Source organism: Lepisma saccharinum, chromosome 17 (assembly GCF_977018435.1).
Source record: "Lepisma saccharinum chromosome 17, izLepSacc3.1, whole genome shotgun sequence".
NCBI classification, from domain to species: domain Eukaryota; kingdom Metazoa; phylum Arthropoda; class Insecta; order Zygentoma; family Lepismatidae; genus Lepisma; species Lepisma saccharinum.
Window position 1 is genome coordinate 30,510,136 of NC_139245.1, and position 24,809 is coordinate 30,534,944.

The 24,809-nt window shown below is 39.8% G+C and overlaps 1 protein-coding gene across 10 annotated transcripts in view; it reads left to right on the plus strand.

The window, feature by feature from the left end:
* The window catches only part of CadN (neural cadherin), a 1,297,121-nt gene that overhangs the window by 1,197,399 nt on the left and 74,913 nt on the right, over positions 1 to 24,809 (plus strand). For 7 of the 10 annotated variants that reach the window (XM_083139244.1, XM_083139245.1, XM_083139248.1 and 4 more), the window contains 2 exons: positions 14,672 to 14,836; positions 18,834 to 18,971. In XM_083139244.1, coding sequence (XP_082995370.1) covers positions 14,672 to 14,836; positions 18,834 to 18,971 — 303 coding nt within the window. Of the gene's footprint in view, positions 1 to 14,671; positions 14,837 to 15,075; positions 15,241 to 18,833; positions 18,972 to 24,809 lie in introns of all 10 variants that reach the window. The other 3 variants (XM_083139247.1, XM_083139246.1, XM_083139250.1) reach the window with 1 other exon arrangement.

The following is a 24,809-nucleotide window of genomic DNA, read 5'->3' on the forward strand; positions in this document are numbered from 1 at the left end:
ATGAAAGCAATTTTCGCGGGGAAAACTACAGGTATTACACCTTCATGATTCAATTAATTACCTTCACCCTTGAGTGTTCGAACAAGTTGTTAAACATTACTCCTTGCTGCTTCTGATCTACAATATATGAGTGTCGTGTTGGAGTTTTGTGTACGTGTAAGACTCAAAAGCGGTTCTTCACCTTGAAGCACCTATCCTTTGCTTTCAGGTCAGCTTTGTTACACGACGGTGATGCGAGTCATCACAACTTGATCTCTGAGAAGTACCGTAGGAAGTCTTTCACTTCGTCCTCCCCTCATCGAGGGAACCTCGTCCCATTAAGTCCCTTTGTGTTCAAAGCAATTAACCGACAGCGCCTTGTCACGCAGAAGTTACGAGAAACCCCCCAGAGCGCTTCCTACCTCATCAGCTCAGTGGGCCTTGATACCGCCATTGGTTACTGTGGGTGTCTGGGAACACCGCAGTTGCCATCTTCATGGATTCGTTACTAGCATTGTCTAGTAACTACTTCGGTTCCTGCAAAGGAATTTAGAGAGTTTCCTCTATCCAAACTCTTGTCAGTAAAGTACAAACTTGGCACCGGCTTCAAAGGACTGAGGATTAACGAATATTTTGCCTCAAATCTAAAGGATAATTGCCAATATGGCCGTGATCTATATGGGAAACAAAGAATGTTTCAAATAAGGGTGTTCCGTATAGGACGCCGAATTTGAATCGAGTGCTATTGTTTTGTCTCGAGGTTGGCAAACCTGTTTTTACCAATGTTGATATCTGTTGTTATGCAGATTAATGTAGCCTCAATTGTTTTGACTCGTTTGTTGTGGTTACGATATGGAACTCCATGAAAAATTCCCGCAACGAGTGATCTCTTTGCACGGTGACTAGGAATGGCCAGCAAGGCCATGTGATCTTACACCCTGTGATTTCTTCTATGGGGGTTTGTGAAATCACAGGTGTACGCCAACAAACCACGAACCCTTTTGGAACTGAAGGCGGAAATCATACGGGTGGTTGAAGGCATCGGGACAGACATCTGCGAGAGGGTTATCAATAATTTTGTGGAGCGTATAAATGCATGCAGACTCAGTAGGGGTGGACATATGCCTGACATTGTCTTTCATACGTAAATGGGAGATGTTTCTGCTTGTAACTATTTTCATGATATTTTCCCTATTTTTATTTATTTTTTTAATTCGGCGTCCTATACGGAACACCCTATATATGTTGTAGAGTGAGACCAATGGAAATAATACCCGGTTATTTCCACACTTCTACCTTTGTATTGTTGCTGCTGTGCAACTCTCACATCTTTTTTTTCTTCCTTTCGTGGCATGTTTCGGGTGTAGAACATAGTAGATTCAGTCCCGATTAGCCTATCTGAGAAAAATCTCATTTAAATGTGAATAAAGACACTAGCAGATCAAAAGTAGAGCTTTTGAAGATTTTTTAATAGATATATCCTTAATTTCACATTTCGGCTAACCATCGTGGTGTAGTGTTAACGTAACATGCTGTCACGCCAGACGTCTTCGTGCCGCCCACCGTGGCGGAGTGGTTAGCGCAACGTGCTACGACGCTAGGGTTCCCAGGTTCAAATCCCGGCCTGGGCGTTCTTTGCGAGTGTCCTTGTATCAGCTGCATCATCATCCATCCACATCGTCGCCATTAGCCAAGAGTGGCAGAAATGCGACGTTTAATAAAGATTAAATGAAAAGGTCCTGGATTTGAATGCATGAAGTGTTTTCCGTCAAATATTTTCACGATTCAAGCAACATAATTGCTAAAATAATGGCGGTTTAATTCTACACACTAGGGTTCATAAATATTTCTGTCTCTTTGTCTGTATGCTATTTGTTATTGAACGTCGCTCTTCTTCCACTTTTGGCTAATCGGGACGATGATAATGCGTTGTGAAATTGACGAATGGACATTCGCAGTAAACACCAATACTCAAGCCGGGATTCGAACCCGAGACCCGTGGCGTTGTTGCGAGCTGTGCTAACCACTCTGCCACGGAGGTCGGTTAATAACTATCTCGTGGCGCTTATGATAAAAAGATGGAGCATCAGTGTTCAGAATCTTGCAACTATTTTAGTACTCTTTAAGGCTACGCCCTATATGCATCTTTTCAAACAGTATCATATGCTGTTATCTACGGTGGTAGCAAACACACACGTTCCACCGCTGTTTACCTTGAAGGGCAAGAGCGCTGGTAGCTCCACAGCGAGAGGAGAAAATCGACTAATCGACAAAAGATGTTAATGTTCCCACTTTAACCGCTCCCACAGTTATCGATCTGCAACAGCTGATCTAAGGCGTTGCTGGGAGATCCTGCAGGATGCTGTTTGCATTGATTCGGTGTTTGGAGCCTGAACGACGCCCCCAATTAGCCTGTGTATGCAACCGACGACTCTAATCGTTAGCGTAAATTGGCTGAGCCACGCATTACATGGAACTTTCCTCCTGGATTGCAGCATCCAATGAGCGTTGTTCAAAAACAGGAGCTCTCCCTGGATGTAGAGGGCTTAAGTTACTCAGGTGGAAGATCCGTACAAGCTGTGCTAGCATGGCAATTGGTGTATATTTTATTTTGTCTCGTAAGAAAGCTGGTGTTTCGTTTATGTAGTTGTTGATTTGCCTGAAGAAGGAAGAATTACAGACGCAGAATAAGAATGAAAGAAGGAAACAGAGGAAGGAATGCAGAGACAGAGAATAATAAAGGGGAGAGGGAAAGATGAAGAAAAAGAGAAACAGAGCAAGCAAAAAAAAAAGGAGGAAGGAACAAAAAGAGAGGTGAGAGAGAGAAGAAAATTGAGGCACGGAAGGAAGAGAAAGATGGAAAACAGAGGAAGAGAAAGGAAGGGAGAAAGAGAGAGAGAAATTGGGCAAGAATGAAAGAGGAAAAAATTGAGAAACGGAGCAAGAAAGAGAGTATAACCGGAGTAAGAAAATTAAAAGTGAGAGAAAAGGAATAAATTGTGAAGCTGATAGAAAAAGGAGGGAAAGAGTAGAGAAACAGGAAGATAGAAAACAGGGAAGTAGAAAGGGAATTTGTAGAAAAAGGAAAGAGAGAGGGGAAGAGGAAGAAATAGAGAAAAGGATGTTAATATGAAATGAAATGTCATTATATTCTGAGAGAAAATTGTAATGGTTTTTCGCACTCTTGAAGTTTTTTGAATCACGACGTATACGTATACTCTAGGAAGGTTTTTATGCATAGTTAAATGAACCATTGAATGTCAATGTGTAACTGTTGAACAGTTTGAATTATTGAAAATGGCCTAAACCCACATTATATATAGCCTTTGCTTGCATTATTGAGTTACATGAATCAATAATTTATAACTTGTTTCGCAAGTTAGCAACTCGATAAACTGAGTCAGTGACATGCTATTAGTGTTGCCCACGGGACGAGACGGGACAGGCTTTTAAAAATTCGAGACGAGACGAGATTGACCATGTGTCATAAGACAAACGAATATTTTCGAGACGAGACAGCATTTTCACGAGACTTCCACGAGACGAGACAGGCCAAAGTCTCGTCTCGTGGGGAACACTAGATGCTATGAAGAGAGAGTTGCGAGATTGGGGTGTACCCCCCTCCCCCCGTCTCATCAGACCTTATCACTGGAAGTTATGTTTTAATACGAGGGGGAAACCGGTGGGGGCACATATTGGTTCGGATCCCACTTCAAACTGTAGGTCCAGTCCCGATTAGCCGATTAAGTGGACTTAAATCACCAAGTCAATCAATCAATCAATAGGAGGGGAAATCAGTAAATAGTTCACAAACTGATGTGGGATAGCTGAAAATAGTAGTAAGAAGTTTCTAAAAGTGTCATTAGATGGCAGCACAATCGATCTTTATGATATTAGTTAGCAGTCGCTAGATAGCAAACGCGGGCATGCGCAGCTCAGTTTAAAAATGGCGGCCATGCTCGAGGACTGTACGCAGAGATGGTACGGGTAGAGGAGATGATTCGAGCTCACAACTCATATATTATATTAGCTACTCTGTCACATTACTTACGAGAAAATCTTTTAGAAATAGTTTTCCTACACTATTTGCCAAAATGGTTGATTTTTCACAACCATTTGGACGGAGAATTTTTTATTCGTTATTTACAATACCATTTTTGTTGCACCATGTCAGACCTTTTTTTTTCTTTTTTTTATTATTTGATTCTACTGTAGCGTTGGACAGTAATGACAGAGAATTAGAGAGGAAAGGGAGCGGTAAAATCTTTGAAGACATTGTTGACTAAGCCCAGAAGAAGAACCTCCATTCTATCATCTCCTGCGCCGCTTGTAATTTCAACCAAACTCATTACGTATCTAGCAATTCATCCAAAGAAAATTATTTCCTCTGTACGTTTTGGTATTAATGAGGTAATGTGCTTAAGAAAGATAATTTATTATCATCCTGTCTCAAGACGAAGACATTACGTTCTCGCTAATATCCGTTTGTAAAGAGAATATTTATTCAGCCCTCGCAGTTATTTTCTTAATGAAGAACAACCGCACATTTTCTCCATGAAAGAAATTTTAATTGTTCCTACTTACGTTTACGTGTTCCCAGGTAGTCGTTCATAATATAAGTAATTTAATCCCTGTAAGTTAACGTACCCCTGCGTGTAGTTAATTAACCCCCTCACCCCCCTAAAAAAGCAAAATAGAAGTCACGGGGGTGAGTAATTATGCGGAATTGTGTGACCTGAATTTCATCCGAGTGTTCCCTAATTACACTCCCATTAAAGTTGCAAAAAAATGAACGAAAACGATCGCCATTTAATTTGCATTTTTATTCGCTGCTCGCACGAAGTAAAGTCGTTAAGGGCAAGTCTGTCTGTCCGGTCGTCCGCACGCTGCAGCTGTGAAACTGCTCTTGGAAAGTTTTGCACGCCATGGCTTTTTTTTTCGATTTTGAGGGTCACAAGTCGATCTATGTAAAACACAAGGGATGATCCAGAAGTTCGCGGAATTTATTTTAAGTTCGTACAAGTTATTCAGAGCTTTTTGCATAGAAGCGCACAGTATCCATAATTAACAACATTAGCATTAATATTTGAGGGTTTCAGAGCACAAGTGGCGTATCTTCATTCAAGACAGTTTTGAGAAAAGTCACATTTAGATAACTTAGTACTATGTTTAGCCATAAGATCACAAATATAATGGTGCCCCTATGAGCAATAATTTGAAACTTAAGAGATACTTACTTCTAGCACTGAAATGGTGTTACATTACACTTCCAAGTTATACATGTAAGTCAATTTTCATGAAAAGTGGAGTTGCACTACTTGTGCTCTGAATCTCTCACTTGGAAAATAGTTAAAATAGCTGTACTTCTTACCCCAACCCATACATACATACGAGAAACAAACGCCGTGTATTCTCCACTTAGTTTTTTTTTAGCGGACCTATTCTCAAAGTCCAGGTGTTTTAGCAACCCTTTGGAATTGACAGACAAGAAATTAATAATATATTAGCCGGTGAACACCCTCAAAAGTTCCTTATTATTACTGATATTTCATCAACATCACTTTTGGAAATAACAGAAACTCTGCCATTGTTCATGAACTTCGTGCAGAAATTGTACCGGAGTTACAGTATACGCACTTCTTATCGTATATCTCCAGTAAACAAATGTCTGCTAGGTTTATTACTAGTAATGCTGATCGATAGCACTTCAAATAGCTCGTTCTGCCATTTTGGAAATGCTGTTCAGCTGTTTTTGAGCTATTAGGACATCTATCGGATTAATAATAACTAACGTTTTATAGAGGAAAAGTTAGAACTGTATGAAACCTATGATGTATTAAAGCAAAAATATTATACATGTAAAAGTTGGAAATTGCATTTTGTTTAAACTTTGATGCTTAGGAATTATTTTACTAAACAATATCGTGTTTATTTCCAATGTAGTTGATCTGTATATTTTAATTCTTATGAAAAGTGCCTTCAGTGTCCAATGTGGGAACATAAAAATATAGTTGGTTATTCAAAGTAGGAGGTCAGGAAGCCATCAACAGGTTCGGTTTTAGCGTCAGAGACATTTAAATTTTCAGATTTATTGGATTTTCCAAAATAATTCGATTATAATAAAAAATATAAACAGATCTGTAACAGATCTGGCTCCATCAGAATCGAGTTTCCAGTGCAGATCCAAATCACGATACTCGGCAACAACACCTTTTTTGAAAATAATCTTTAAAGTAGTTTTTTTATCGTTGATATGTCGAGTAGTTATAGTTCAAGGGAGTGTTGATGTGGGACTCCAGTGCGCTTTGCGTACAAGTAGGGTTGTTAAAGGTCTAGTAATTTTAAACAAATTCAATTCCGGTCCAGGGAAGAAGATCAGCAAGCGTAAATGGGTTCTGGACTGCAAAGAACCTTTCTATCTGTAAAGTATTTCAATTCGGTCCAGGGACCTTTTTTTCCGGATGAATTTATTTAATCGTTCTCTGCTTGTTCGAGCTATTTTTTCAATGCTTGAACACAACAAATAAGCATGGTGATGGACAATTTTCCTGCCGTTGAGTGTACAAATTAGCTTCTTCCTATCTAGATGCGCAGTGTTTTTGCGCCTGCGACACGTACTGTATGTCAATGAAATTGTTAGCATTTTTACATTTAAATCATTATACAGTGTGCGGCATAAGTCGTTGCAATGTTGGCATTGCATTTCGCATTGCAACGATGTGACTGCTGCTACGTGAACGTATTCCCGCTCAATTAACTGCCACCAGAGGGAGGTAACAGTTGCAGATAAGCTTGTGGCATCCTTGAGTTGATGAGACTTTATCTCAGTATGCATCTTGCCTTTTTGTGGTAGCCACTTATGCTGCATCCTGTACATGTGAGTATGTATTCAGAGGCTCGGGAAGGAGTATAGCACGTCTGCTGTCAAATTTGATTATTTTCAACCCCTCTTTCTGTGCATACGTTTGTTCAATGTTTTCTTGAGGACAAAAATAGACCATTGTATTCGTTTCGCCGGGTGTAAACAGCAGATACTAGCGTTCCCTTCGGATATCCTGTCTAGCGCCGCTTGCTTTGTACCCTCCCCCTCAGCTTCTCAACGTTTGAGCTTCGCAGAGGGCTGGAAGCCATGCGGGTTTGCATTTTCTTAGAGCTTCCGAGGCTTCTTTTTGCATGGCGGGCCTCATAATCTGCAATATCTTCAGAAATGTAGGCCCCTCTACGCAAACATGGCTCCTTTGGAAAGGGGTATGCGGTGTAATATATACCGTTCTTCACTTCCCAGCATGTTATATTGAAGGATGGGTTTGCGAGCTTCCTTGTTTCTTGACTCGAATCTCACGTGGATGCAGGAGGTTACGGTTTCGTCTTGGATGGACTAACAAGTAGAGAGCCTCATTTACACGAAACTTTAGGTGCTTCATCGGGAGGGGGCTGTGCTTCTCTCAAAGATTCGCCAGTGTGCACTTCCTTCCATGTTTGCTGTTATACAAGACTTCTAAAAGCCTATGCACTAACTATTAAAAGCATTTACTTTCTGGGGTAATTAAGACGCCAGTTATCCCGGATTGGAATCATCTTCATCTTTGCGATTAGCCAAAATCGATTAATCAAGCATTCTTATTTCTATAGGCCAGAAGATATATCCTGGTACAGTTGCCGCCACTAAGAGTTCTGCCGTGTGCGGTGTTACCAAACATGTGTTTTGTGCAAACATATACTCTGTCCCAGCTAATCGTAGAACAGGCAAACGAAATCAAGTCTCTGCGTAAGTAGTGACGCGAGATGGCTCGACCACTGAACACGTGTCAGGAACGGAATTGCGCGGAGTGGGGGAGCTGCCTTCCCAGTAACGTGCACTGCTTTGCTCTAACCACTCGATTCTCCTCGTTACCCTGACGCTATGCGCAGCATCGCTCCACAATTAGCTGGGACAGACTATAGTACCTGATGGCGTTGCTACACAAGTCCTTCAAAAGGGCAAGCAAATAATATCATCAGCCCTTAAAGGGCAAACTCTTTTCTCTTTGGCCATCTGCAATACCTGCTTCATCCGTTGATTGATTGATATGGTTTATTTTACTTCGCTTTTCTGCCACTTTTGGCTAATCGCGAAGATGAGGATGAATGATGATTTGATGAAGGGGACACTCGCAAAAACACCTCCCCTCTACATAAATGCCGCAACCAATTATTCAAACGGCGAGCTATTGATACCAATGTACAGCGCTCCTGTTAGTGGATGGTGGCAACGCTTTCCAGCAGACGACAATCTGCTGGCGCGAACTGTACAAGGCGGGAACCTTTTATGGTATAGTTCGAAATCTCTCTTGACCTTCACTCTACAAAAGACCTGCTTGAATCTTTTATCTACATTGTGCTATATCTTTGTTGGACGTTGTGGGTTCAAATGTTAATACGTCATTCGGTATTAACTTTTGTCTATTCCAGTACAAACAGTCTATAAGCTTTAAGGCCGCTCTGGACGTTTGGCTTGCGCCTTGAAAGTTGTTTTCGAATATTACACTCATTTCATAAAACGGCTACTACACTATCTACCAAAAAGTAATTGGGCACCTGTACAAAATTGTTGTTTGGTGGTGCGAACCCTGTTAGAACCTCATGGAGCCACCTCTTGGTACTATAACAGCAGCCACCTGTCAGGCATGCTCTCGACTAGTTTGTGGAAGATGTCCATGGAAATAAGTCGCCATTCCTCTTCCAATATCTCACTCAGTTGGACAATGGAATTTGGCCGCATCTCCCCGAGACCTCACCCGTCGGTCCAATGCATCCCAAAGGTGTTCTATGGGATTGAGATGAGGACTCTATGCAGGCCAGACCAATCGGTGAACATTGTTGATGGCATACCACTGCATAGTAGCTTCCGAAACATGGTACCTAGCTTTGTCATCCTGGAAGTAACAGGGATCCATTCCGTAAAAACGCCACAAGGTTGGGAGCATTTCATTGTCTAGTATTGAACAGTATGCCTGTGAGTTCATTGTACCACGAACAACCACCAGTGGTCCCACAACGTAGTACTAGAAACAACCCCTAACCATTACTTCACCATCACAAAATTTTCTGGCAGACACTATACACTCTGACAGAAGCCGTTCCCCGGGTAACCGCCACACCCATACACGTCCATCAGACCAAAACATTGTGAATCTCGACTCATCACTCCATAGAACCGCTTTCCACTACTCCAGTGTCCAGTTGAGACGGTCCAAACACCACTTGAGACGCTGAGCTTTATTCACTTTGGTGATATGCGGCTTATGGGCCGCTGCTCTTCAGGAATATCCGAGTTGGTGGGCCTCGGTTTTCAATGTTCCAATATAAACTGACGCCCCTGTTGCTGCCATAAAGTCCTGTCTGATTGTAGCCATCGGCTGTGTCCTGTTCGTAACAATTTCACGTTTTAGGGTTCTCCGATTTCTGTTAGTCAGTTTTTTTGGACGCCCGGAACGTTCACCATTGTCACAATGTCCATGCACCTTCCACTTACGAAGCACAAATGCTATTGTTGATTTGGGCCTGTTTAACTTTGCGGCTATGGCCCTGCTAGACAGCCCACTGAGGTGGCAGCCCACAATTATGCCCTTATTAAAGTCTGATAACTTTGCACTACGCGCCATCACTTTCACAAGTGGTTCTCTTGCTCAAGGAACAACATGAAGGCCACACGAATCAAATAAGATACTAAATGATTCGAATTAGATACTAAATTAACCACCATCATAGTTGCCCAATTACTTTTTGGTAGATAGTGTATATTCCAAATAATAAAAATTGTATTTGTTCATAATTCCTTTTAGAGCATTCTAGTGAATCGTCGTCTGGCCTGGTGTTCCACTTGTCTAGATATGTGATAGAAAATAGGTTTACGGCACCACGAAGCTCTCTAGACAACAGTAAAAGTAAGCCAGATAAAGAATGATTTGAATGCTCTAGAAAAATGATGTGATTTTTATAGAATTGGCAATGTAACAACTGTTTTTTTTGGGGGGGGAAGAGGATTAATTTTTAAAGACTGCTTTGCTGGCTTTCTTAAATATTAGATGGTATGTCAGACCCCAACGCTATTTATATCTACTTCTTGAAAGTTCCCTTGCTCAAGAAAAAAGTACACTGTACCCACTGACTCTTTGTCATGATTTTGTAAGCTCTCTAATTTCCATACCATGCACGCTTGGCAATTCTCGTACGTTTTCTTTTGTTTCTCTCACCATGAGAATTCTGGATTCGTACATTCAGTTAAGACCACGTGCAATTCTACCCACGTTCTTTTCCATTGTCCTCGATGCTTATGTTGACAAGTCACCGAAAGGAAATAAAGAGGTCCAGCCACTTGTACCCCTGAGTTTACTTGAAGCTTGTTTCCAGTCACCCCGTGTTAATTTCATAACCACGCTCTGAACTGTCTCCCGTTTGAGACGCAAGCCCGTTTTAAATGTGTGGCTACATTGTACGTAGGGAGGTTTGGAGACAGGCAGTGACAAATGTGTTACATTCGCGGTAATTTAGGTACAGGTCTCCACGGGATTGGGCACATCAAGAGGTCGGAGTGGCTTCAATCCAGAGCTCTCTATCCAGAAATCCCTGGAGTCTCCAGCGTGGCACTGTTGGGCTCGGTGGACCGTTGTTCCAGGATCGTTTTGCGTTCTGGTCGGACCCGCAGCTGCACAAACTGGAAGCGAAAAGTTCCAGATGGCCTCTCCAGCTTTAAATAACCAGCTGAATCCCTGGCATTGTTGAACGTACAGTTGGCGTACAATAAATGATGTACTGTAATGCGGGTTGCCTCTCTGTAAGGATGCGCATTGTGCGTGATTCCCTCTTGTCCCTGCTTAGAATGTATGAGAATTTACCTGGTATCAAGTCTCTGCGCTAGTAGTGATTCGTAAGGCCTCAGCCAATGAACGGCTGAGGGGAATTGAGTCCAGCTACCAGCCATTTCCAGCAGCGCCCACTGCTTTGCTCTACCTACTCGCTTTTTCTACCGTTATGTGCCGCATTGCTCCACAGATTCCCGAATCAGATTGTAGGGTAGTCGCGACGAAGAGGATTGATGATGAATTAATTTGATGAAAGAGCGAACACAACTAAACGGCCATTATTCAGTATTCCAACCTATAGATTCATTTGCGTTTAATAAAACTTGACATTTACAGCAACGTTATATTTGAGCACCACTTATTATTTCACAGAGAAGTTAGTTTTTAACTCCATTACAACTCTAAATCGATGTTGATTCTACAGTTTACAGGCATGTAAACAAAATTCTGGAGTGTTTACTTTGTTCTGCGTGCATATGATCGCTGTATTTTCATAAACACAAAAGGTTCATACCGTAATTTGGAATCGAATGAATCATTTTGAATAACCCTGTATACTATAAAAACCAGTGTTTGCCCTGGTTCTGAAGACAGTAGGGTTTTGATTGGCTTTGAGTTGCAAATATTAACCTAGAAAAATAAATAACTTTTTCTCTTACCATATCTGGTTTTTTTTCGCATTAAATTCCGTCTCCTTCTCGTCTTTGATGTTTTTTGTCCCCTTCCACTTCTTCAATTAAAAACTTCTTTTGAAGAGGTATTCGTCTGAAAGTTCGAAGATTCTTCAAAGGAACTTTTTAATTAAACTAACTTAACTTGCAGTTTTAGAGAAAATAATGATATTCCACTTTATTGTGTTTTTTGAGCGAATTATCTCATTAACGTTGCTTTGGGAGGTAGTATACAAACAGAATGCCTGATACCTTTCTCCCTGATTCATTATTACTCTCTCTCTCTCTCTCTCTCTCTCTCTCTGTTCATTAGGACGTTTTCCTTTTTGCAGTATCAATAGATAATCTCTAATTAGACTAGTTATTTTTTTTATTTGTCTGGCTGAGGGGAGACGAGATTATTTCTAGTTATTTGAAATAATAACCTATACTCTATCCCAGCTAACTGTGGAGCAGGCAAACGAGAACAAGTCTCTGCGCAAGTTGTGACGCGACACCGCTCCACCAATGAACACGTGAGAGGGAACGGGATTGCGTGGAGGGGGGAAGCGACTGCAGTTACCAGCCTTCCCAGCAGCGTGTACTGGTTCGCTCTGGCCACTCGATTTGCTTCGCTTCTCTGATGCTGTGCGCGGTTTTGCTCCACAGTTAGCTGAGACGGGGTATAGCTATCGAGGAACTGCACAGTTTCCAAAGTTATATGAAAGCAGAAATTGTTGCAATTCCTTAGATGGTGCATCTCGGTTTGTTTTGCATTGCTTTCAAGTTGAAATAGTTGAATTTCTTGCATTGTCTAAGCTCTTTGAGCAACTCATACTTCTCGTTTAGGAAAGAAATGAAAGTTTTCGTTTGTGCAAGATGGAACTGTATTAAACTTGATTACAAATTAATATTAACGCACTTGTAGTTAGTTTCAATATGACGTAGTAATAATAGGCAAATAGCCCATCAGTATATTAGTTCCTTCTTATATGTTTTAACTTGCACTTATGCTATAGAAGAGGTTGTTCTATTCTTCGACTTTCCAACGCGAAAAACTGAGCGAATCGTGAATGAATATGCTGTCGACTGTACAATATTTTCGTGCTATTGTTTGTAATTTTAATCTAATTTAATACAGTGCGTACATTTTAAAACCGGCCCCGAACACAAATTTGAGAAATGTTACAATATATAGTGATCTGTACCTTACAACAAATGTTGGAAATGACGTTCTTCTTGCAGAATACACATGTCCAGACGGTTCGCCATATTCCTAGCAACCTTATAGAGTACTTCTGCGGTGATATTCTGATCTGGCGGGCCATAGTCCTTGTGAAACAACCCTGTCGCCAAAAAGTCCCTCAGACAAACGCGCAATGCGGTAGGGAAAAGGAATGGTAAGAAGAAGAAGAGGAGGGAGGGAGGGGAAGGGAGTTAAGTTTGTAAGAATTGAACAACAAGGTACAACAATATACACAAACACATATTTGTTGTCAGGTACTTAATGCGCAGATCACTATCTTGTAACATTTTTCACTTGTGCGCGAGGCCTGTTTTGAAATGTATAATCCCATAATAATAAATTGTACCTCTCTTTTTAATTTATAAAGTTTTATTCTAGCTTAAATCTATTTCCTCTGTACATCTTGAATTGGGTTATGTAGGTATTGTATTATTACTAATTTCAGTGATAAATCTGTTTCTAATTCAATAATACATCCCAGTGTGTAGCCTAATTATTCTGAAAACTGAATGCTCCAATGAAGTTTAGATGTAATATTTAACCTGAAAGTGCATTATAATGCTGTTTTTTTTTGCAACTTTAAATAATATATCATATTAGTTCCTTATGGAGTTGTGATTGATTTTATTCTTAATGGTTAATATAATCAATGTATTTATTTTGTTTGTATTGTTGTGTATTACCACGACTTAACTTTCTCGTTTGTTTCAAGAATTCGTCGTTTGTGAACCAGAGGAATGTGACTCCAAAAAAAATGCCCTTTTCGATTTTCTTTAATACTCCTCTGGAGAGCTCTGTTTGCAGTCAGATCCACGTATCTTCACTTCTAATCCTTAGCGGTAAGGCGGAGTCACGTATCCAATTTACTGACTTTTTTTAGTCGGACACATTCCTAAGAATACGTTATTTCCTCTCTCCTGTAAATTTGATAAATTGGAGTTAGTCGTCTGGTTCTCACACGAAGAATTGAAGGGGTAGGTGGAAGAATGACGTAACTCGGAAAATATGGTTTGGATGTAATCAACGAAAACTGCCTTAACTCTGCTTCTCTTCCTGGGATATGTCAATATTCATGTGTATTTGCTTACAATATCCTAACATACCCAGCGGTGCGGGTAGAATCATGCCAAGACTTGTCTGAACTTGCATCTCGATTTTGTCGAGGAGAGAGGTTTTGACAGCAAGCGGCGGGGCGTCGACCTTAAGGGGAAGGTAAATGAAGGTGAGTTAGAAGATACAAAACTAGAAGGATCGAGATGAAAAGGGTATTTGTTGGTCATTGCTAAGAGGAGTAAGACTGCTGGTATAGAGGGTACTCGCACCGAACGGGGTAAGTTATTCCTGTAACCTGCCATTCTCAGTCAGAAGGGTTGGGACAAAACATCTATTGTCTTTTAATTACGTATGCTAGCAGCTTGCAAGTGCTCTTATTTGGGGAATGAGCAACTTCCCCATTGGTTCGATCCCCCATTCTACAGGGTAGAACGCTACGATATACATGAATATTGTCATATACCAGCAAGGGATACAGGGTGAAGAACTGAGGATAGTTTTCGTTGATTGCTTTCAAACTGTTTACGAGTTACTCGTTTCCAGCTAAGTATTCAATTATTTTTACATACAAGTGTACATGAAGGGTCAGAGGGGCACAACATGTTAAGTCAACGCTCGTCAGACTCAAGAAAAGTGAAATTAAATTGCAAAACGTTACTGTACATGGAAATGAAAAGTTACATATACTTTGTATGAAACTAAGGAAAACGTGCAAAGTCCAGCATAGCTTTGGACGGAAAATTGACTTAAACCTGTTGTTGTTTTCTTCCCGACCCTTCATGTGATATTTTTGTGCTTGTTCTCAAGTGTTTCCCTATTCAATGATCATGTGTCGTGGAGTATTTCTAACTTATTGTCGTTAATATCTTTCTTATTAAATCGACTTCCTTCATCTATAGTATGAGCTCATTTTGGCCGCATCAGATAACCTAAAGGAGAACCATACGAAGGTGGTGATCCACGTTAAGGATGTCAACGACAACCCTCCAGTTTTCGAACGACCCACATACAGGACCCAGATCACAGAGGAAGACGACAGAAATCTTCCAAAACGAGTTTTAAAGGTGTTTTTTGCTACAACGAATCTTCATTTTTTTTTCTTTTAAGGATTGGATTATTGCACCTGCATGTTTGTCGCAAGTTCCAGGAACTTTCAGAACACGCCAATATTTTATTGCAGGATTTTTTTTGTATAATTTGTACTGAGCATGCGCATGTTGTTGTTTTCTTGTTAACGTGCCTGATTTGTTTTTGTTGTGCATGTATTACATTGCTTCTTTTCTCCTAATTCTTTCATGTTCAGTACGAACTTACTCTGGTAGCCTCTGACAGCCTAAATGAAAACCAAACCACTGTGGTTATTCATGTCAATGACGTCAATGATCTTCCGCCTGTGTTTAATAGAACTGTGTATTCCACGCTTTTTGAGGAGGAATTTCGAGGACCGTACCCTTACCCATTGCTGAAGGTAATGCTTTTCTGCGCTACACGTAGCTGTTTCCTTGGTGGAGGGATATTTGTGTCAGTAAAAGAACTTACTTTTGCACAGTAAACGGCAGAAATTTTCACCTTAGCTTGTTTGTTTAGTGTGTGTATGTAGTCTCAGTGAGAAAGCTAATTGTGAACTTAAGATGTTCAGCATCCAGGAGATTTCTCGGTTATTGCAGGTTTATGAAATTCTGCATCCAAGTAAGGTAACGCCTCAGGTATGTTGCTGGAATCAAACCTACTTCGTACTACAAATCTTTAATGTTTTGTGTGTGTGTGTGTGTGTGTGTTATTTAAGTACGTGAAAATTATGGGAATTGTTAAAAGATTGGTATACTTGTTTAGCCTTCAATTCTTCTCGGAAAATACATGATGTTTAAACACGTGTAGAGGAGACCGGGGCACTTTGTCACAATTTTCACATTTTATTTTTTTGTGGCTCTCACGTAAGGCCGAAAATTATAATTTTTTACGTGCAATTACTTAGTTATCTTGTGCGCAACATATGTTCCTCTGTACAATGTAACTCATCCTGAACTTTACTTAATAACTCTTCTTTATGATCACTACAGTTGTGACAACGGTGGCTCAGTCGGTAACGCGTCTGACTACCATGCTCAAGGTCCCGGGTTCGATCCCCGGCCGGTTCAAATCCGGGAACTTTTCTAACGGTTGGAAGCGGCCCCGGCGCCCACCCAGCGTCGAATAACATGGGTACCTGGGGGAAACCCTGGGGGGTAAAGGCGGTCAGGGGCGTGGTGCTGATCACATCACCCCTACTCACGACCGGATCAAGAAAGTGTGGGGCGTTACCCCCACACCCCCTATACGCCTTCATGGCGTGGTGCTATGCACAGGGGAACACTTTACTTTTACCTTTACAGTTGTGACAATTTACCCCATATGCGGGGTAAGTCGTCACAATATCTGGGGCAAGTTGTCACATGCTATTCTAGTGGCAGTTTCATTAAATAGGTATATATTATTAATGCAACTCCTAGAAAAAGACTGGAAATGTTACTAGCACTAAATACTTAGCATGTAAAAGAGACTTAGAAGCTAATTAAATTAAAAAGTAAATTATGCTAGTTATACAGGAAATAAAGTAGGTGGGCCTGTATATTTTCTTCATCCCAAAAGATACATATATTGTTACATCAATCTTTGTAGGTAAACCAGAACTTTCATGAAAACAACATTAGCTTACAGAGTAGCTAATGAATCAAAACTACAAACTTAAAGGTTACAGAAAACTGTTTCAGTAAGAACATTTGCAACAGATAGGGCCTACACTTCCAACACACGAAATTTGCCGGTGGCATTCAACTTTCTTGTGATTTTAGAGTTAATAAATTTCAAAAATATTCCTATATATATGACCGAAGCTTGTTTTAGGCATGATACTAGTAAGTCTTCCTCATGTTCCGCAAATACTCAGTTACATGTTGAGTAACCCAATGTGAATGAGCATTGCCCGGACTGTAGTTCACCATCTGTAACACGTGCACAAAATCTCGTCAATGTTCTGTAGTGGACATGAAATTGTTTGGCAGCTTTACGTATTGATACGGTGTTGTCGTTTCTTTTCACGGCTATTGCTGCAGCCAGTAGGTCTCCCATTCCTCTCAGTCTTTTTCTTGTATGTTCTCACCATCTGCGAAGCAACAGCACCACTTATTAAAAGAGGAATACACCACTTGTATCATGACTAACACACAGTGGGGCACATTGTCACAGTGACAACATGCCCCGTCTTATTTGTGACAACTTGCCCCACGCGTCGTAGTTCCTCTTTTTTAAAAATATCTGTACCAAGCAATAAGATTAAGCGCATTCAGAGTACCACATTATGAAGCTCTATTTCTAACCTACATAACACACACGAAAATACTTACCGTTCACGCTTTCACGAACACACAGTAGGAAAATTCCAGGACTCAAAAAATTTACACTGAAGCACTGAAAACAGACAAAGCTCAACTGACTCAGCCACGTCTTTCCCGCGCACCTCTAAACGAGTACAGTTGGAAGTGATATCTAGTAGGTAAAACAGAAAGCAGCACCAGCTCGCTGACGTTTAGGCTTTTCTCAGAATTGCTACTGTGACAATGTGCCCCTTGTGACAATGTGCCCCGGTGTCCCCTACTTCTCATCCATTGAGTTTTAACACGTTGTGAAATGTAGGAATTTCTCATCTAATGGGTCTTAACAAGTGGGGAAATGTAGGCTGTTCTCATCCATCTGATCTAAACGCGCGGGGAAATGTAGGGTCTTTTCGTCCATCTGGTTTAAACTCGTGACTAAAATGTTCCAGTTATTCATCTGATTTAAATTACTTTCTCTCGGTCTGCTTTAAGTATAAGGAAAAACTTACCAATTTTCTCCAAACGAAGCTGATTTAATAAAGTTTGACAAAACTTTTCGGGGAATTTGTTAACATCTCGCAGATCATTGTTATGTACCAAGCGCGTTGTAGCCATTCAAAAATTTAAAGTTTTAAACGTGACAGTTTCCCCGTGCTTCTCTGTAGCGAGATGTATGTTTCCGCATGATACTGTTTTCGTATAATGAACTGTTTTGTAATTTTCAATAGAAATCTTAGCGTGAAGCAGTGGTTGCTTACAATAGCAATTTCTGAGGTATCAAAGATATTACTAGTGGATAACATGACTAATTGCTTTTAAATAAAAATGTTCTTTTTTTTGTATCAAATTTATTACAGATGCATTATTCTCTTTTGCAAATGTGCAAAAATCGTAGTCTTGTTTCAATTACTTAAAATACTTCGTAATTATCAGATCAGAGAGATTAAGTTTGCCTGTGGTTGTAATTTTGTGTTATTAATGTTTGCATTATTATATGTGTAATCATTGTTTTTCACTTCTAAGGTTTGTATTATTACATTTGTTATTCATTATGCATGTGATGCCGTTAGTAGTGTGTGCATTTTGCTTAACTAATATGGCAACATCGTACAATGCCATTATTTTGCATCATGGATAAGTATATTTCATTAAATTACGAATGAAAATTTATCGTAGCATGTAATGTTTAAATTTTTGACATGACAGGATCATTTTTTTAACTAAATTATTCTTGTTGTTTTTGCGCATGATAGTTTAAAGGGAGATTAAATTTTGAAACTACACAATATAAGAAACATGGTGTTATTTTATATAAATGCATAATGTTTTCTGATGCCTTTGTTATGAGTAGTACCACTGGAACAAAGTTATTTTCGCTTCAGTTGAGGATGTTAAATAATATTAATTATTTGTGGGCAATTTATAATATGTATATAGGTTTCAGGATCCTAGTTTATCCAGCATTGTGCCTCAGTTGCTAATATCATCAAATTTCGTGTACCAGGTGGTACTGTTACAGAATTGTAAGTAAGATTTTACATATCAGTAAAGATTTGCAACAAACTAGAAATACAATGAATATCTTGTAAAGAAATAAAATACTTTTTCTGATATCTTATTTTAGACTACGTGAGAAACATATGAAGATTCCAAATTTGAATAACCATTCATTGTGTTTTTTGTACTAATGGATGTACTTTCCGCATAGGTACAAGCTACCGACGGTGACAAAGATCGGCCTCAGAACATCGTCTACTTCTTGACGGGTCAAGGTATTGACCCCGACAACCCAACAAACAGCAAATTCGACATCAACAAAACAACCGGAGAGATATTCGTCCTCAAGGTAAGTGCGAGCATGCGCTGTAATCTTAATATTATAATTATGTCAATTTTTAGATGAGCATTTACTTGTTTCCAAGGCTTCCAAGACCCGTTGAGAACAATATTGTGTACGGCCGTGGGCATAAGTGACTTGAATATCACGCTCTAATCCTTGTAGTCACGCAATCAACACCATACACGTATTGACGGGTTCCATACCGTGCAAGGATATCCGTTACGATTCGTAAAGTATATCACAAAAGACAGGAAAGCTCAGAGATGAATATTTCGACAAAGCACGCTTCGTTGAGATGCTGCTTCTTCTTTTCCACCCCCTTCTCCCATTAAGAGTCGGGTTCCATCATCCATTTCCTGTACCATCCACTTCCTGTACACTTTTCGGTCCAAGGCTAGTTTTCGGACTTCCGTCATTGTTTTCCCTTTCTTCTTTCCTATCTTTTCCACATACTCTTCCCATTGAACTCTTGGTCGTCCTCTTCCCCTCTTGCCTTCTGGTCTGGCCTCCAGCACCTGTCTAGGCTTGCGATCCTCCTCCATTCTCGTAACATGTCCAAACCATTGCAGTGCCTTTCTCTCTATTGTTTCCAATAGTGGTTTTTGCTGTAACTGGTCTCTAATGGTGGTATTTCTAATCCTATCTCTTCTAGTCTTTGCTACTACTTTTCGTAGGTATCTCATCTCTGTTGCTTGAAATCTGCTATTCTGTTTTGGTAATAATGTTAAGCTCTCTGTTCCATACAGCTATGTGGGAATGTAGATTGTCTTGTAAATCATCATCTTCGTTTGTTCACTTATTTCCTGTTTGCCAATTAAAGTGTTTTTGAGTTGATAGTACCCTTGTTTGCTTTTTGTACCCTATTATTCACTTCTTCATCCATTCTTCCATCTGACGTTATGATTGTTCCTAGGTATGTGTATCTGTTTACTTGTTCCAGCTGCTTCTCTCTCCACTGTATATTTAGGGGTGCAGCTTCTCTTTCTTTTTTCACCACCATCACTTTACTCTTATCTATGTTCATGCTCATTCTTTCGTCTTCTATTGTACTTGCCCCTTCAATTACCGCCTTCTGTAACTCCTCTCTATTCCTAGCCACCAGGGCAATGTCGTCAGCATATACAAATGATTGTACTTGTACTGGTCTTATCTTTCGGTTTCCTACTTTGTATCTCCCAGTTCTTAGTTTACATTGTTTGATAATCTGCTGTTGAGATGCTCTGTAAGGTATTTCAATGCTGACCTGAACTTGTTTTTGTACTAAGTACTACAAAATGCGAAATAGATTGAGCAAGATAAACGAAAGAGAAATGACAGGAAGACGCGATTTTCTGTCGTTGCTATTAGCTTATATCCGGACACATCATGGAATATGTCCACTTGGTGTGGGCTGTCGGTTTCTGCCTCTAAGGATATGTTCGTATTATAACACCATTAAGCCTTGTTTCCATGATATGAAAAACTCAATATGCTGACCAAGACAGAAATTTATTTATTATAAAACATAAACTAAACGTAACGTTTCAACCTTCTAGCAAGATCTCCTCAGACTCTGCACCAAGTACAAATGTAACAAGGTACAAAACAGGACGATATATATACACAAAAATTACTCCCCTCCAGACTATTAGAAAGTTGTTTTCCTGGAACATTCCAGCAGATGGCCTTCCCTTGTCAACTGTACTTTCACCTGACAGGGATTTAGCTAAACATTTTCTTTCTTTCATCTGGAATGTGGTTGGACTCTTTATCTCACACTATTTTTCCTTTTTCTTCATTCTTCTTCCTTCTTCTCTCCTCTTTCTCTCTTGTCCTTTCCATTCTTTGTTTATCTTCAGTCCCCCATTCTAGTTCATTGTGTCTTCTTCACCTTTCTTCTCTATTTCCTTGGTCTCTTTCCATTTTCTCACTATTATTCTCTTCTCCCTTCCTATTTGCTTAGCCTTATCCCACTCTATGTCATGTCCTTTTTCTCTCGTGTGTTTAAATATCGCATTTCTCTCTCTGACTGATTGTACTTGGTGCAGAGTCTGAGGAAGACCTTGCTAGAAGGTTGAAACGTTACGTTTAGTTTGTTTTATAATAAAATAAATCTCTGCCCTGGTCAGCATATTGAGTTTTTCATATGTTCAAAGATTGAAATTCAGTTCATTCCCCTACTCACCTTTTTTTACATGGAAAATGCATCCCAATTTAGCTCGTGACTGTACATAGATTACCCGAAATCATATACAGTAGACCTTCAATAGTTGTCGTGCATTATTCACGGACTCTTGAAAGAAGTTTTCCAAAGAGGGTTCAAAAACTGAAGATTTGTTTTGAACTACGTATAATGCATATTTGTAATTACGAGGTGATGAAATTGATGGCGGCAGTCACGTGGTTGGTTGTAAGAAAGGAGGGTAACTGTTGAAAGTGCGAAGAAAGGAGTGAGAGGGGAGAAATTACGACAGAGCAAGAAATGAAAGATTGCAGGAAAAATGCTGAAAGATAAACAAAAAAAAATAAGAAATCAATACGGAGAAAATAGATAACAAAAGTAAGGTCATACTTGGAAAGAGATTAAGACAGTAGTTTATTTTACTTTATCTAGGGCTTGAATTGAACCAACCTGAGAACGCCAATGGCCATGTGTGTATTTGGTTTCATTTCATTAGCCACTTTTGGATAATCGCGACGATGATGATCGAGTGATATCTTAAAATCGATTAAGGGACACACTCAAAGAACATCTCTGCGTAGGCCTGGTTTCGTACCCGAGACCCTCCGCACCGTAGCGCGCTGTGCTAACAACTCCGCCACGGAGTTGAGCATGTGTATGTTATCTATTACACTGGTCTACGTCCATTTTGCTGACTGGAGGCTGATGGTTGTTCTTTAGTAATTCGAGGGTGGTAAATCCAAAACCGAAATCCGTTTTTTTCTATCACGTCAGGTTTCGGAGGAAAATAGAAAATTATCTAATATTAGGGATGTATATTTAAAGCAATGAAACAATGTAGTCCGTAAAGAGGTCACAAGATGGCACCACATGGAATATTATAATGAATATTATTTCAATCAGTTATTCTAACATTGTGAACCCCAAAACAAAGAACAAATATTACTGACTTTGTAAGGAAAGCATATAGTGCATATTTCGGAATTAAATTGGGTCACCAAGATAAATCCTGGGCACCTCATAAAGTATGCAGGACCTGTGCAGACTAAAGGAAAGAAATATGTTAGCGTCTGGAACAACCTTCATGTATCGGGACAGAGAGAGGCATCTATTAAGATATTTATAAAGGGACGAAGAACTTGTCTATTGTACAGATGTGAAGGAACTAATTGTAGCTATGGGATGTACGTATAATGCAGAAGAATGGAGGCTTTTTATTGATAGAGGAGTTTGAAGTGTGTGTTGCTGCATAATGGTAATAAGTGAGCACCCATTCCTGTTGGGCACTCCGTACATTTGAAGGAAAGCTACGAAACAATGAAAGAACTGCTTCGAAGGATAAAGTATGCAAATGACAGTTAGCTTGTGTGCGGAGATCTCAAGGTCATTTCAATGTTACTTGGTCAACAAGCAGGTTTCACGAAATATCCATGCTTTTTGTGTTTATGGGACAGTCGAGCAAGGAACGAACATTGGGTACGAAGACTGTGGCCTGCCAGGAAAAGCTTTGAAGTCGGGGCGAAAAACATCCAGAATAAGCTGCTTGTTGATCCTAAGAAAGTGTTACTTCCTCCACTGCACATTAAGTTGGGATTGATGAAGCAGTATGTAAAAGCTCTGGATAAGAATGGGGCTTGCTTTAAATACATTTCTGCAAAATTTCCTGCATTGACGCATGAGAAAGTAAAAGCAGGTATATTTGATGGTCCTCAGATAAGGATGCTAATGAAAGATGAAGAATTCTTACAAACAATGAACCGCACAGAGAAAGATGCATGGTGTGCCTTTTCTGATGTCATTACAAACTTTCTTGGAAACTTCAGGGCGCAGAACTACGAGCTTCTAGTTGAAAATTTATTGGTGACGTTTCAAAAGTTAGCAGGAAATATGAGTGTCAAGCTTCACTTCCTGCACAGCCACTTAGATGTATTTCCGTCCAATCTTGGTGCCGTAAGTGGAGAACAGGGCGAACGCTTCCACCAAGACATAAAAACCATGGAGCACCGATATCAGGGGAGATAGAATGAAAACATGATGGCCGACTATTGTTGGTGCTTGCAGCGTAACGTTCCTGAGGCCAACTACTCCAGAAAATCAAAGAAACGAAAATTTTTGCCTAAGTAGGTATGCATGTTGTGCTATTCTGTAGTGTATGTTAAGTTTAGCATAAGTATAGGCATCAGGTGTTGACTGTATGCGCTCGTGAAACAAATTGATCAATTTGCCGGAATTGCCTAAACTTTTTGTTCATTAAGAACTCCCTATTGAGAAAATAGAAAGGTATGTTTGTTAAACAACGTGATGTGATACTCTACATGGACATCTGACTACGTCGCATTCTCTTTGCAAGTGCTGTTGGAATGTAGCCGGATATAATTTTTTGAAAATTTTGAAATATGACTTGTGAAACAATGCAACTTAATACCTGTTATCAGCTACGCCACCTATGTATAGTCCTATAATTTCATTATGTGCAGATATCTATATGGAAAATTGTTGGAGTTTAACCCAGTTTTATAATATTGTGATAATTTTCAAATGTGATTTGTGAAAAATTGTGACGTGATACAGTTTTTCTGACTACATATTTGGAATCAGCGATCTCAAATTATATAGAATCAGTTAAAATATCTAAGTCAGCAGAAAAAAAAAATTCATATGTAGACCAGTGTTATCACAGACAGGTATTAATCTGTAATCGCCCACAAAATCACAAACAAGACCAGGTGTTTCATGGTATTAGCGTCGATAGCTAATTGCCATCTTTTTCTACAAAGCGGTGATGTCAAATGTCCCGGTTCACACGCCAAAGGAAGGCAATTTCTGCGTCGAATCATTTCATCTCCATCTTCATCATTTTTCTTTTCATTCTCTTCCTTATTCTTTTTCCCCACAAAACTTTGTTTTCCGTCTAAAGAATGGAGGAGGACTTCGAACATGAAAGGGGTAAAAACACAATAGGACTGTCAGAACGTTGTTATAAATGTTCTCCTAGCATCCTCGCTGACAACCCACTCGGCGGTGTAATTTATTTGGTTTAATTAATACACGCGGGCGCGACGCTGATAAATCATTCACTTGGGTTTTCCGCAACTAAGAAGTTACAGAAAGAGTAACTACGAAATTTTCTTTTATTTCGGTCGCTGGAATTTGGTGAAAATCTTGACTTTTTTTCCCGTCTCAATGCATTCGTGGCATAAGGAAATGGGATTGTAAACATAAATATTGTCTTTTCAGACTGATTTGTGAACCGGACCGTATTTTTTTTAAGGCGCGTGCGTCGTGTCAACTGGAAGATAGATTGTTTCCGGATTTACGCAACCGAACGTTTCGCACAAAAACGTGGCACGTTTTTTGTGCGAGTACCATTTGGTTTCCTGTAAGCATTGGGGTTGCTTGATGGGTTTTTTCTCACTATCTCCCTCTTTCTCTCTCTGTCACTATGTTCCTCTTTCTCTCTCCATCTTTCTCTTCTCTCTTTCTCCTCTCTCTCACTCTCTTTCTATATTTCCCTTTCCCTCTCCACCTTTCTCCTTTCTTTCTCACTATCTACCTCTTTCTACATCTTTCTCATCCTCTCTCACTATCTTCCTCTTTCTACATCTTTCTCATTCTCTTTCTCACTATCTTCCTCTTTAACATCTTTCTCATTCTCTCTTTCTCGTTATCTCCCCCTTTCTACA